Here is a 14,486-nt window from a genome sequence, read left to right on the forward strand (position 1 = left end):
CTTCGTTGGCCGATTTTTTGTTCGGTCACAAAGTTTACACCTCCCACGCCTTTGTTCAGTGTTTTCACGAGTGACAGGTGTCTTTTGTCGTGGGGCATTCAACACTTCCTTCAAGCGAAGACTTATAGTCTGAGGAAGACTTTTACATACAAGCCTCGCATGTAGGTGGTCTTTTAGAAGAGCTTTGGATAATAACTTTAAGAAGTCTTTCCTCGAAGATTTTCGGCCCAAATTTCTGCACTGAATCACGTAGGAGTTTATTCCTGAAATGTTTAGCAATGCAAAGAAAATTACCAAAGTCCAGCGTCGTGTTATCCTTGCTACATTGTAAAGTGATTTCATTTGATCAACAGTATCAACTACCAATTTTGTTGAATTATAAAATGTGACTATTTCAGGTTTGTCAGCTTCATCATCCATATCGTCACTAGCATGCATTGTAGATATGAGTAGTACATTTTTATTTATTTTTGGTTTGTATGACAGCAAAAAGACTGGACCCTATTGGTCTATCCTTCACATAGACTGTTATCGGTGGTAGCTCTCTTTTATTTTTCTCGATTGTCCCAACTAGTGTCAAGTTTGTATTCTTTAGTAAATCCATGGCTAGGGGCAAGGATGTGAACCAGTTGTCACAAGTCACATTTTGTCCACTCTTTGCTATGGGCGCTACCATTCTCTTCACAATATCATGCCCTGAGTTTGATTGTGCATAAGGACCTTCAGGTTGTTTGTCACGGTATATTTCTAAATTTTTTGTATATGTAATTTTGGCATCGACTAATGCAAAAATTTTAATACCATACTTGTCAGGTTTAGAAGGTATATACTCCTAAATCGGCAGCGACCACGAAAGGCCTCCAGCATTTCATCAACTGTGACAAACTCTGATGGTGAATAGTGTCTCTTACAGTTGTCAACAAATGTGTCAAGTATGGTTCGCACAGCAGCAAGTTTGTCAGTTTTGAGTCTTTCATTTCTGGTTGATTTATCATCGAATCGCAAGGCTCTCAGCAGAAATTTGAATCTCGATACACTCATAGCCAAACGAAAGTATTCAATGCCAGTTCCATCAGCAGCCCAAAGGTCATTGAGATTTGTATGCGAGGCTTTCATTACACCCCCAAGGAAGAGTAAACCCAAGCAAGCTTTTACTTCATGAATATTTGTTGTATGTGTGTCTCTTTCTCTAGAATAACTGCCCTGTAAATACTCTATATACAAATTTGTAAACTTCACTATGTCATCCAACATGTTCTCGGTAAAATATAAATCAAACACTTCCTCGTAAGTAACTCGAAATCTTGCATCGCCCAAAGCACCTGGAAGATGTCTCACAATGTCGTGACGCCCTTGTCGGCAGGTTCGACCTCTTCTTACTGGGCGGTCGTACCACTGTGTGTTGCCATCTCTTCCACGATAAGCAGCTTGTCTTGGAAAATCATCTTCACAATCTGATTGCTCCGTGTCTGTAGTATGGGGACTTACCTGGAGAACATCTTCACAGCTGTCATCACTACCTTCTACTTCAAACTCTGGGTCCTCCATTTTTCAACAACAAAGTAATATTCAAGTTTCACAAATGCTCGCGCGTGGACTCAGACGCCACCAGTCATAACACGCACGTACGCGCGCGGACACAGACTCCGCACATGACACGTGTACGCTCCTTGCGACAGCTAAGAACGCACTGACTAGCACATTCTACCACCCCTCCCGGCAGGGGAAGGTAGCTAGATGGCTGATGCCGCAACATGCAGATAACAAAATAAAAATAAAAACAAATATATATGTGGAGTTTGAGTCCGCGCGCGACCTCTGCAGGGTTAAAGGATATAGGCAAATCTGTCGGAATCATCAGGATTCGCGGAATGTGAGCGAGCTGTCCGTCTGCGGGCCTAGTGATGATTGTTGCTACAATCACATTGTCTAATAATTCCTTTATCAAAAGTCTTGTGCCATTACACATACTGGGAAGGCTTAAATTTCTCAATAGCATAATGGGAGTGGGAGTACCTCCTTTTAATTTTAGTTCGTGGGGGTGCAAGCCGGCAGGATTAAGGGAATTTAAAAATTCTTGTGGGTAGTGCACTGTATCTTCGATGTTGCACACTGTGTTAATAGATTTGTAACTTTTAAAATCACCCGGTACTTTTTCCATAATCAATCTATTTATCTCATTTACTGAGTCGTTTCTCGGTGACACTATCGCCCTCGAACAGAGCCAATTGAAATTTTTTTCTGTGAGATTTTCGATGTCGGGATGGATTGTGTCTATCAGAATTTCTAGACTGTTAACAGTTTGAGCTAATTCATTGTCCAACAATACTTGGGGGCTATGTAAAATGTTGAAAAAATGTAAATAAAAAAATACTAAGTAATATGTCTCCCTTAAGATTAAATAAATTACTTTAATAAAAAAAAGATGAACAAATTCGGATTGTAAGTATACATAGATAATGTGATACTGTGCTTAAAAAATATAGAAATGAAACAACAGAAAAATATAAATAAAAGGTAAAAATATAAAAAAAATCATATCCACCCGTGCGAAGCCGGGACGGGCCGCTAGTAAATATATAATAAAGGAAGCGAATAGCTATCAAGGAAAGAGTCAAATATTGTTTGATGTTTCATCACATTATTAATTGTTGCATTACTAATTAATTGCATTGAATTTAATTTTACACACACTGAAATAAAAAAAGTAAAAAATGGTTTATGGTTTACGGAAGTGAAATATGTCACGGTTAATCCGCAAACCGGATAATCTGCACCCGGATAATCGGGAGTCTACTGTATATGTTTTTTGAACTCTATGAGAGCATGACATTCAATAATTTTGCTTTCAATCCTTTTCTTCAAAGAGGTATAAAATAAAAGGTTATGTTACAGCACTTAATTCTTAAATAGAGAAATTATTTTTAAATGTAGAAATTTGCTATACGTAGTTAGGTACATAGTGTATTATGATAAATTCACTACATTTATAAGGAATAATGAAAGTATAATGATACTGTTATAAATTTGCTTTAGTAACTGTTTTTTGGATTTCATTCTTTTGGTGTTTATGTTACCTTACTGGTAAATATTAATTTAAAACCCACTAGTAGTACTTTGATAATCAGAAAATGAAAATTGAAAATAGTTGTGTTAGTTTATATTACATTATACAATGAACATATATATTATCTGTGTAACAGTCTATTTAAGTAACTGTATCACTTTAAAAAAAAAAAAAAAAAGCAGGCAAGCAAAAATTGAAAATCCTTACTTGTTTGTATTGTTTTTTGTAACTAAAACAAATTTTAAAGCATTTTAAAATTTAAATTAGATTTCTCTTTGTGATAGATAACTTTCAAAGTGTAGGTTAATGGTTTACAGGATGTCTACTGGCCCAAAAGTCATGAAAAAGTAACTACAAAAGTCGTGAAACTAATTTCCAGCAGCTCTCTGCTATCTTTTGTGTTGTTTTTGATGCCTCACTTTAGTTTATCATATATTAAATTTAAATAATTGGTAACTGTCTACATACTTAAATTGTGCAGTGCTGCCAAGTATTACAAATTTTCATAATTAATGCTGATTTAGAGTACTGGTACTTATACGTCCAGTTCGAGAATTGTGGATTGCTATTTATTTATTATAGAAACAGAGAAACTTACCTACTGATGTTAGAAAATTGTGTTTATCTGTGTTTCGTACAATAAACCTGGCTCTTGTGGCCAGTTGGATGCATATAGGTATATTGCACAATAGTTCAGGTGTTCTCTGTACATACTGTGTACTAGAAATTGGTAACATTTTGGCAAAAGTAGAAAAGCTTGTAAGGGTGGCAAAAACCAACAACAAAACAAACTACTGTTGCATCACTATTAAATAATGTGAGTGTAAAGGAGAAGCGTCCTGCAGTTTCAGCAGTTTCTTATGCTTCAGACTGTAGAAAGGTTGTGTAAACATTTTGTTGTAGCTATACAAAAATGTGGCTGTGTCTCATTCCATCTAAAGTGTGAGTTGTGGCTTCCATGACTGCTGATGCATCACAACTACAGTAAATAGTCTTGTGTACATTAACATTTTTTGGCTAAAAATAGTGTTAAATGTATGCTAAACTATTATTTGCATCGTTTCTAGTAAATTTGAAGGGACTACCACAAATGTATTTACACAAGGGTTAATCCTATAATTTGTGCGTTTCTGACTGCGAGTTATTTAGTTTTCAAAAGTTGTGTTTCGAGACACTAAAACAGTCAAAAAGTATTGATATTTACGTACATACTAAGGTTTCCTGGAGGTCAACATATTGATTATTGAACCAAGAAAGAATTTATATGTATTTTGTGAATTTTATCTTGAAATAATTTTGGGTTCAGCTATTAGGTGTGTTATAAAAACAAATTTACTCTCAAGGAGATTCAATAATTGAATCATGCAGTGCATGCATTACCAAATGATAAGGTAAAGGTAGTTTACATAAATACTAATGTGTAAAATAAAAGTAGTTTAGCTCTTTTAATTTTTAAGTGGTAATCACATCTATATAATTTTTAGATTACTGTATTTAATTATTTTTTTAGGATCACATTGCTATGAAAAGGTATTAACTTTTTAATGTAGGAATCTACATTTTCCTGCGAATTGTTGATTAATTTTGTTATATGTTTAGTTTTACGAATTGTATTTAAAACTGTTACCCTGTGAAACAAAATAGTGTAAGAAAAATTTGTTAAAAGATTTTGATAAAGTCTGAAATTAATCAGGTATCTGATTAACAGACACCCTGATTTAGGGCATTATATTGTGTTAATTTTTCAGGAACCCTGTCTATAAGATTCACTACCTGATGGCCATCTTGGTGTACCTCAAGTCTCTCTCGCTGATGTTCCACAGCATCAACTACTACTTCATACAAACCAAGGGAGAGCACGTGACAACGTGGGCCATCCTCTATTACGTGGCTCACTTGTGAGTGAAGTCTTTTGTTTTCGTGGCTTGTAGGTTAGTCAAGAGCACACTTTATCTCAAAAACTTATTCTTGGTCTTGTGCCACCATGTTTTATGTTTCGCTCACTTCTCTTTGTAATGTTAACTGTAATGCTATATTTCTTACTCTTAATGATCCCTGGGTCAGTTACTTGAGTCAGAAAATCACGACCATGATGATTGAATGGTCAGATCACAACAAAGGTGATCTGCGTTCACTTTCCAATGGGGCCAAACACTGGATTTTTCTCAAGTGGAAAATGAGGCATACTTTACCAAGAGTAAGTGGGTTTTCACGGAGTGCTCCTGTTTCCCCCACCAATATATTCTTTCAGTAATCTTGTTTTGTCAATGCACATTATTTATAATGACCTTAATGTTGTTTAAACGTTTTGTCACTGGCATTTTCTTAAACAAATTTCTTTAATATTTACGTACAAATTTTTAATTTAAAAAAAAAAAAAATTGTAACTGTAGTTCTTTTAAATGACATTATAGATGCAAATTTTATTAGGTTAATGAAAATGAAGGGGTTACATTATTATTAAAAACTTTAATTTTATTAACTCTCATTTATTAAATATGTCTGTGAAATGATCAGCTATTATTATACTTATCAAAGGCATAATTAACTCCTTCATTTGCCTAAGTTAAATTATAAAAATAATCTCTATAACTCACACCTAAATCAGTAGTTTCCAATCTCGCACTCTCACAGTTTGCCGATCCATACACCAGGCACCAGGTTGCACAGAACTCAGTGGCGTCTCGTCAGGGCAAGCAAGGCAAGCAGTGCTTGGCCAGGCTGTTTCCAGACATTGTATTTTTTGAATAAATATTTTATTCAGAATAGTATTTTACTTTGGCTCGTGCAGTTAGGTGTATGTATTTTTTACACTATCTTCTTGGGACCCAATACTGTGCGCTGTGCGCTATAAAAAAAGAACTCGTTGACACAAAAACATGCTGTTTTAGAAGCGTTGCTAGGTTTAGAAGCGCTGGTAGGATCGCTTTCAGCAGGAAGGCTGCCGCAGTAGTTTCCTTTCGGAAGGGGGGTGGCATGGTACAAAGGTTCAGGGAGGGGATTGGCTGGAAAAATACGCGGTAGAAGCTACGAAGGTAACGCTTTCTTGCCGAACTGGAGCGAACATGGCCGAAGCAGACGGTGGAATTTTTTCCGCCGACTGCTTCGGCTATGTCCGGTACAGTTCGGCACGGCAGGTGGCGATGTCGCGTTTCAGTCGGCGGTCGTCTCTCGGGGCGCGCGCATCTCTCCCGCGGGCTGTTGGCTGGCAGTGCGTGGGGGATTTGTGGGCGTACAATGATACTACACTCCCACTTAGTATATAAGTAATGTAGAGTAGGTATTTTACTATCAGAATAATGTAAGTCAATCATTATTTTTAAAAAATAATGTATTTAAAAAAAATGTCAATTTTTCTACCTGTGGAACAGTCAATGTTCAGTTAAGAAAACTACTTAAATAGCACCATTTTGTACCTTGAAATCCATATTTTCCCGGCGGAGGGCCCCCAGACCCCCCCCCCCCCCCCCAACCACATCATGTTTTGGTGTGAACGGAGTTATTGCTTCCCCTCATGTAAACCTCACGCCTCGCCACTGACAGAACTCTTGAGATCTCTGTCTCAATCAACACTTTCCTCAGCAACCATTGTCGCTGCGATCACTCTGAACTCTCCTCTCTCTCTGTACTCAGAGAACCCACTTGCTCTGTAATTCAGAACTCTCTCACTCCTGACTTCCAGACTCGAAACTCGTCACTATAACTCAACACACACGTCCTGCTAATCAGCACACCACTTTTATAGTTCTGTGGAGGGCTGTCCAGATACTTCTGTTATCCTTCTTGCTAGGTCCACATTTGCCTCATTCACAAGTCATCCAGTTTCTCTAACTCTCCGGCCCCACAGTTGAAGCGCTAGGGCCAGCACATTAGGTCACAAATCCACTTAGTGATGGTGGTCAGACACCCTTCACCTGAAGGTCACAGCTTATTGTCTCCCCTACTACTGTGCTTGCTCATGAGGGGATATAGAAACACGCACACGGTGGATGACGCTTGCTACCCCACGTCACTGAACAATGTTTTACAGTGCTTTTTTTGGCTCACCAGTGAATTGCACACATTGTTCTCACAGAACATGCAGTCCACAAAGAGAAAGTAGTCATACTCAAGTTATTTGCTAGATTAAAATTTGAATTCTCTTCCTTAAAAATGTCAAGACGAGTGGGCTTTCATGCCACTTCATGTTAGATGGGACATGTGTACATACATGTGCATATATGGTTGATTGATGAACCGTAGTGTTGGATTTGCAGTCTTTATCAAAATTTGTATTTTTAAAATTATAACTCTTCTACTATCTACTTTTTAAATGTATGTTTTGGATCAGTATGTATATATCTGTTGCTGTTACAACTGTTTGGGAAATGCTCATACACTGGAATTCAATCTGTCTTAGTTTTGATAAAATTACTCTTATTAAATTTAATAATGTTTACCATTATCTAATAAGAGATGTGACATACCTAACATCTCAAAGTGTATTGTTTAGTAAAATAATTTACATGTATATTTATTTATTTCATGTAGTTGTAAAGTTACTAATTATGTATTTACAAACAGGATGAAAGGTGCAGTCTTGTTCATAACCATTGTCTTGGTGGGGACAGGATGGACCTTCATCAAGCATATCCTGTCTGAGAAAGACAAGAAGATATTTGTCATTGTCATACCACTGCAAGTGAGTAAAATAAAGTAAATTGCCCCTTGCGAAAATTCAACTGTTGGAACTGTGTCACTCTACCTAGCCATTTAGGAATGACTCCTTAACTCGGTGCACTAGTTCAGATTGGTCTCCCAGCATGGTCAAAGGTGGGTTTTTCACGATTGGGAAATGGGGTAAACATTGCCGTGAGCCATTGACTTTTCTCAGAATAATTCTATTTCCCTCACCCAGTCATTCCAAGTTCATCTCATCAGCACTCATAGTCTCTAATGATCCTAATTTTAATAAGATGTAAATACATTCAATAATTAGTTCAATTGTTTTTCTTATGTGCTAAATTTCATTTTAGTATTTTGTAATTAACTAAGTTTTTTTTCATATGTACAAATAATTTCAACATTTAATTATACAGTAGAATCCTGCTGATGCGACCCCTCATGGTTTCCGGAAAAACCGCCTTATAAACGGAATGGTCGCAAAAGAGAATTTGGGCCAATATTCACCCCCCCCCCCCCCCCCCCTCCTAAACATATCTAAATACATAAAAAAATCGCCTTTGTTTGCATATATTTCATATTCAAATAGTCTATGGTGTAAAAAAGACAACTTTTTAAATTCATATTACACCTCGGACTCGCATACCCCGAACAATGGGTTCCGATAATTACTCGCTCTAAAGGAATTCGCGCCACTCAAGTTCGGCTATGCTAGCCGGCTGGTGGTTATTTTCGTTCAAAATGTGGCGAAGGAACTTGTGTGGATCACTTAGAAAACATTCGGCTATAAACGAAAGATATAAGAACAATGCTATCCTGAAATGCTGTGATATGTTCTTGGAGTAGATAATCACAGCAACAGACCGACAGGATGCGCTCCCGCCCGTCAGTGATGTTTATTTTGACAGCTCAAGCAATTATCTTTTCCACATCCCTTCGCAGCGAAAAAAAAAAAAAGAAGAAGAAAACACGTTGGATTGCAGATTGAAAAGTAACTATGCAGTAAAATAAATATATTTACAGCCCGGCTAAATTTTTATATTCAATAAAATTTGAGGTATTAGTGATTTTTCAGCAGAAACTGCTGTGTGACTAATAAATAAATTGTATCATAATAACTTAAACTTATAAAGTATTTATTAACGGCGAAGGACAGTCGTATAAGCCCATAAAAATATTTATTTTATCGAGAATGGACTATACAACCTGACTTTTGAGGCACGCGGTGTGGGAGGGGAGGAGGATGCTGACAGTTTCTCACGCAGAAGGTTGAAATAAGGGAGGGAATGTGTTGAAATGTTAGTTGGTAAAGGGGGGAGGTGTTTTTACATGGTTTGTGGCTCTGGGAGGAATGAGCCTTGAATTAGCAGGGGATAGGAGAGGTAAGCGTCGCGTCACGTCACGTATGACGTCAAGCCGCCGCTACCGCCAGCCTGGCCGGACGAGTTTGTTACGCTCTCGCAGAAGCTACCACAGCAGCTTTTCGTGTGGGCGGGTAAGATAACATGACAGCTGAGACGGCTTTTCGTACGATAGTGGACGCGCCGAGCTCGGCTAGACACTGCCGCGTGGACAGTCTAGAGTGGTGGTATCTATTTTTAGCTGTCTTTTGTATGCCTGCCTGCTTACAGTACAGCTCCCGCCAAGATAAACGTGAACACATAGCGCCCAACAAAGTGTAACAGACTTGTTTTTCAGCTGATTTTACTCAAATTTTTGACTTTATCTGCTTAAATTTTTCACGGTTTCTCAAAAAACGGCCGTATAAACGGAATGGACGCATCAGAGGGGTGTCGCATCGGCGGGATTCTACTGTAATTATATTGATTCATAAATACTATATATATTATATGTAGATGTATAATTGAAAATAATATTTTTAATATATATTTTGATAACATAGCCGTAAAGGATTATGTGCACTAGAATGTTCTCCTTGATCCGCATATTTAATCTATACTCATTAAGATATAAATTGTCCAGTAGAGTGGACAAATAGACAAAGTTTAACGTAAGTGGAGGCGAAAGGGCCTGCTAGGTAACGCTGGAGAGTGGTGGCGGCAGGTGCTGGCGAACGTGGCGGAGATAATCATCGAGGAGTCCGAGGAAGGGGCGGTGGAGCACCGCACGTGGCGGGACGTCTTCATCCTCGTGGACCTGCTGTGCTGCGGGGCGATCCTGTTCCCTGTCGTGTGGTCCATCCGCCACCTGCAGGAGGCCTCGCACACCGACGGCAAGGCGGCCATCAACCTGCGCAAGCTCAAGCTCTTCCGCCACTTCTACATCATGATCGTGTGCTACATATACTTCACCCGCATCATCGTCTACCTGCTCAAGGTACGTTCCGCAAGCCTGCAGATTGCTGTATAGAGTATATGATGCCAACTGGCTAGTTCTTAAAGATATTATATAATATACCATCATTAATTTTAATATGTGTTAATTTTTTATTTTTTATTTTTACTGTTTGTTGATTTTTCTAAGACCATAAAATATATGTCTAGTGACAGTATTATTACAATTGTCATTCTGGTAGAAAATATATAATTCAGTGCTTAGCACTAAATAATATTTCATAAGAGACACTATTTGTAGCAGTTCTTTCAGTCACAATTAATAACAAGGCATTTCTTTAATGTGTATGTGTGTGCTATGCTCTAAAAAAACCAAAACTTTTTAGTGTTAAATGCTATAAGAAATTTGTTTACAAATTGTCGAAACAAAGAAGTCCAAATTTTATATCAGATTTAATATAATAAGAATATGTTTTTTTCCCAAAATTTTCATTCAATTTTTCCTTTTACAAAATACAATGTTTCATAAGGATTTTTTTAAAAAATTTCATTATATTATTGAGTTAAGTCTACAATATTTGTGATATTAAGGACGTATATCTGGCAAAAGGGTACACCGAAATAAGGAAACTGCTAAAGGCAAAAATCATGCAATGGAAAGAGACAGTAAATGCCCATTTAAATGTACACTGCAAACTAAGGATTAGAGTGAAGTGAATATTTTTAGGTAGCCGTATATCAAAATTCTAATTGGGTTTATTAGGATGTGTGTTTAATTGCACACTGAAGCTAGTGTCACCCACATAATTATTTTCTGTTGTCATTCACTTACTGAAAACAAATGGGTTCATATATTTTATTTACCAGCTGATTTTTTTTGCTGCTGCACAACTCTCTTCGGTCATCTTTTAAGTAATGGTTTGTTGACGTTTACCAACAAATCGTGAGTAATCATAGAAAATATTTTTTGTAGTACTTGTGAAACCTGCTTAATTGAATGAGAAATAACACTGATCGGAACATATTCAGAGTGCATGTAACCGTTTGACGAGTTAAACGTATTCTAGTGAAGTAGTTTAAAGAGCCATGTAGCATAGGTCTTAATTCAAAATACAATGTTGTTTGAATAACTTCCTTTAGCACTATAAAATATTGTAACTGCAAAGAAATAAAATTACCCAATGGTTTTCAATAAAATCAAATCTAAAACTCACAATGTGAGCGGCTTGATGAGAACCAGATTACATAGTGTTCCGAACCTATAAGTAATCTCAAAGTAAAAAAAACACTGACTCTGAGCAAAATAGAAAAAAAAATAAAACTTAAATTATGTAATAAACTATAACCCTATACTATTTAATGCAAGAATTTTTCTATAAATCTGTGTGGCCATACTTGGAAAAATGGAGGGGGAAAGATGATTAACTTTTTTCTTGAAAAATGTAGCAGTGGGTTGCATGCTTAGTGCAGCACTGAAGATGGCATTGTGTCGCGCAGATCACAGTGCCGTTCCAGTACGAGTGGCTGGACGAGATGTTCAGGGAGATGGCGACGTACGTGTTCTTTGTGCTGACGGGCTACAAGTTCCGGCCAGCATCTGCGAACCCCTACTTCCAGCTGAGTCCCGAGGAGGAGGAGGAAGAGATGGATGTAGTGTGAGTAGTTCCGCTCAGGCGCCCGGCATGCCATGCAGGTGTGGCTCAGCTTTCTGTGCTACCTCATCACAGTCTAACCCCAGGACTCTCAACTTTACTCTTTTCCGAGCGGATAACATTTTAGAAACTTATATGAGTGCCAGACAACTCAGAAAAATAAATATGAAGTGTTTTTCAAAAACTTCCGAGACTCTGCAATACACAAGTTCAGCATCTGTGATGAATCCTCTTAAGGCTGAGATCTGTGCAGCATTTAAAGAAAAAGTGCTCACTGGGAGGTTAGCTTCTTATAGGTGCACCTGTAAAAATATACAGAACACAATGGGGTTACTGTACTGGTGCAGGTTGCATTATGTAAATGTGTTTATTATTACTTTATTTTAACATTAGTGGCTGACTTAAGTTTTTTTTTTCTAGGATCAGCCAATCAGGGTTTACAGAAGGGTTGACCAAGATAGCCCGAGCCAGCAAGGTTGCAGCGAACGAAGATGCATCTGATGAAGAAAAAGACAATTTCTTGTCAAAGCGTGAGAGCAGTCATGAGTACGACTAATTTCAGAACCTCAGATAATATGGTAGCTAGCACTTTATTTGATAGTGGTTCTTTGCGTGACACACGTTTTACTTGCAACTTTTTTAGATAACTTTAAAAATAGCAACCAGTTATTGTTAAATGTTCCTCATCCCCATAACATTCTCTAATTTATTAACAATAAATTCATACTGGAAATACCCAGAAAATTAAGCATCTACAATTCTACAGTAAAAAAATTAATAAAACAAAACAATTGAATTTGATATACATCTTCCAAATTACTGAAATAAATTATTGTTTTACACATAGTTCTTACAACTGATTATGTTTGGGTAATTTTTTTTTTACAAATGGTCTACATTTTTATAGCTGCAATGCATTCATTATTCATTCAATTATTAGGTCATTATTATTATTATTATTTTTTACAGTACATATATTTTGACAAAAGTATAACAAGTGTAGCAATTCACATTTTCACGATTTTAAATAACTTTTGGTATTGTTAAAGAACCTTGTCAGTTTTTACTGTAAATACTAAATTCTTTTTTCATCTAAGAAACGTTCAGCTTGAAATACGTACAGTCGAAAGTTAAGTCAAAGAATGTTAGATAATAGCAAATCATATTCTGTGATATTTTTATATATTCCCAGCAAATATGTATTTGTGTGTTTAGACTCATTTTTAACGTAGTGAATTGTATCTGTAATCTTTGTGAATGTATTTGTTTTTAGCACACAATCACTTTAAAGATTGTTGCATACAAATAGACTTAACTTAAATTAATACTTAATAGAAGTGTGAAATTTCCATTGTATCTCCTCAGAAAAATTTTCTGTTTGAAAGGGGAAACTTTATTTAATCCGTTATATTTATTTAAATTATGCTGTATATATATTTTTTAATCTATTATTTTTAGTTAATTAAAATTATGTTAGACTTTTTTATACTAGTTCATGTTAAAGTTGTGTGGGAATGAATGTGTACATGCATGTGTGTCTTTTCTTCTTGAGTGTGATTATGTGTACTATAGCATTAAGCCTTGTTCCCACGGTGTGTGCCTTGGTGACCCTGGTCTGAAGGTTGTCGTACCTGGCGTCGTAGCAACGCAAAGATTCGTTATTGCTCGAGTTTTGGTCGGGATGATGTGTCAGTAAATATTCGTACGTGAAAGGTGTGTGGTTTGACTGATAACAAGCCTCAGTGTGGATAGTTCACAGATTTGCCAAGCCTAATGCCGAGAGAATAGCACAACTGGTCATAATTCGGGCGACCACAAGCGACTCGAGGTTTTCCAAGCATCTTTTTTGTAATATTTATTCCAAAATAAATTTTGTTTTCTGGAAAATATTTTTACTATGCACAACCTTCCTGTAGATATGCGGTGAATAAATTAATTAGAATGATTTAAAATTCAGTACATAATGTAAAAAAAGTTGAGAGAACTGATGTGATTTGGGAGGGGTGTATGTTCGGAGTTTTATTTGTGGGGCTGACAATTTGTAAAAGATGCCCAAGTCCAGACAGATTAATAATTATTATTTACTGCTGTTGTCACTCAACCAGTAATTATAATGTGGTTATGAGTAACATGTTTGTGATTGAGTGCAATGTATCAGAGATGCACTTGAGACTTTTTTTTAGTTTTGGAGATTACATTAAAATATCATTATTTAATAGGGTTTAAATAAATTGTACTACTTTGTATGTAATGGCAACCTTACCAGTTGGTGTTATCAGGACTGCATGTGGTGCAAAATAATTGTATCTGTGATTATTTTGACATTCTTTGTGTACTCTTAGGAAGTTATTGTGAGGACATTACTCCAATTTTCGTTTGTGCTTTTTGAAAACTGCAACACCAGTGTCAAAACTACAATGTATGTATGTATGATTTCTTAGGTTAAACAAATCTATAAAATGTTTTTGATTGCTAAGCACAACACGGTTAGTAAATATGTATACTTGCTTAATTTTACAACTGTTATATGAATCTGTAATAAATTAAGTTTTTTTTTGACAGCATGCAATGGTGAAGTTCTGTTCTTTTCAGTTGCGCACCTTAAGTTCAGTGGTGTTAAAAAATTTAATTTTGTTTGGCAGAAGACCAAATTATTAATTATTATATACTCAAATGTTTTTGGCAAGTCTTCAGGTTAAATATTTTTATCTTTGTGGTGAGAGTTTAACAGTGATGCTTGTAAATAGGTTAAAGCTTTTGTTGCTAGTAAAATCTATTTATCAAGATAATAAAATTTAATATAATCTATAG

The 14,486-nt window shown here is 36.3% G+C and overlaps 1 protein-coding gene across 1 annotated transcript in view; it reads left to right on the top strand.

Moving 5' to 3' along the window:
* Window positions 1-14,244, top strand: part of LOC134545313 (protein GPR107) — a 66,341-nt gene extending 52,097 nt beyond the window's left edge. The window contains exons 8-12 of the mRNA XM_063388575.1: window positions 4,816-4,965; window positions 7,631-7,748; window positions 9,794-10,066; window positions 11,521-11,678; window positions 12,096-14,244. Of these exons, the coding sequence (XP_063244645.1) occupies window positions 4,816-4,965; window positions 7,631-7,748; window positions 9,794-10,066; window positions 11,521-11,678; window positions 12,096-12,231 (835 nt within the window). The 3' untranslated portion in view covers window positions 12,232-14,244. The remainder of the gene's footprint in view (window positions 1-4,815; window positions 4,966-7,630; window positions 7,749-9,793; window positions 10,067-11,520; window positions 11,679-12,095) is intronic.
* Window positions 14,245-14,486: the final 242 nt, after the last annotated feature.

The sequence above is a fragment of the Bacillus rossius genome, chromosome 1, assembly GCF_032445375.1.
Source record: "Bacillus rossius redtenbacheri isolate Brsri chromosome 1, Brsri_v3, whole genome shotgun sequence".
NCBI lineage: Eukaryota > Metazoa > Arthropoda > Insecta > Phasmatodea > Bacillidae > Bacillus > Bacillus rossius.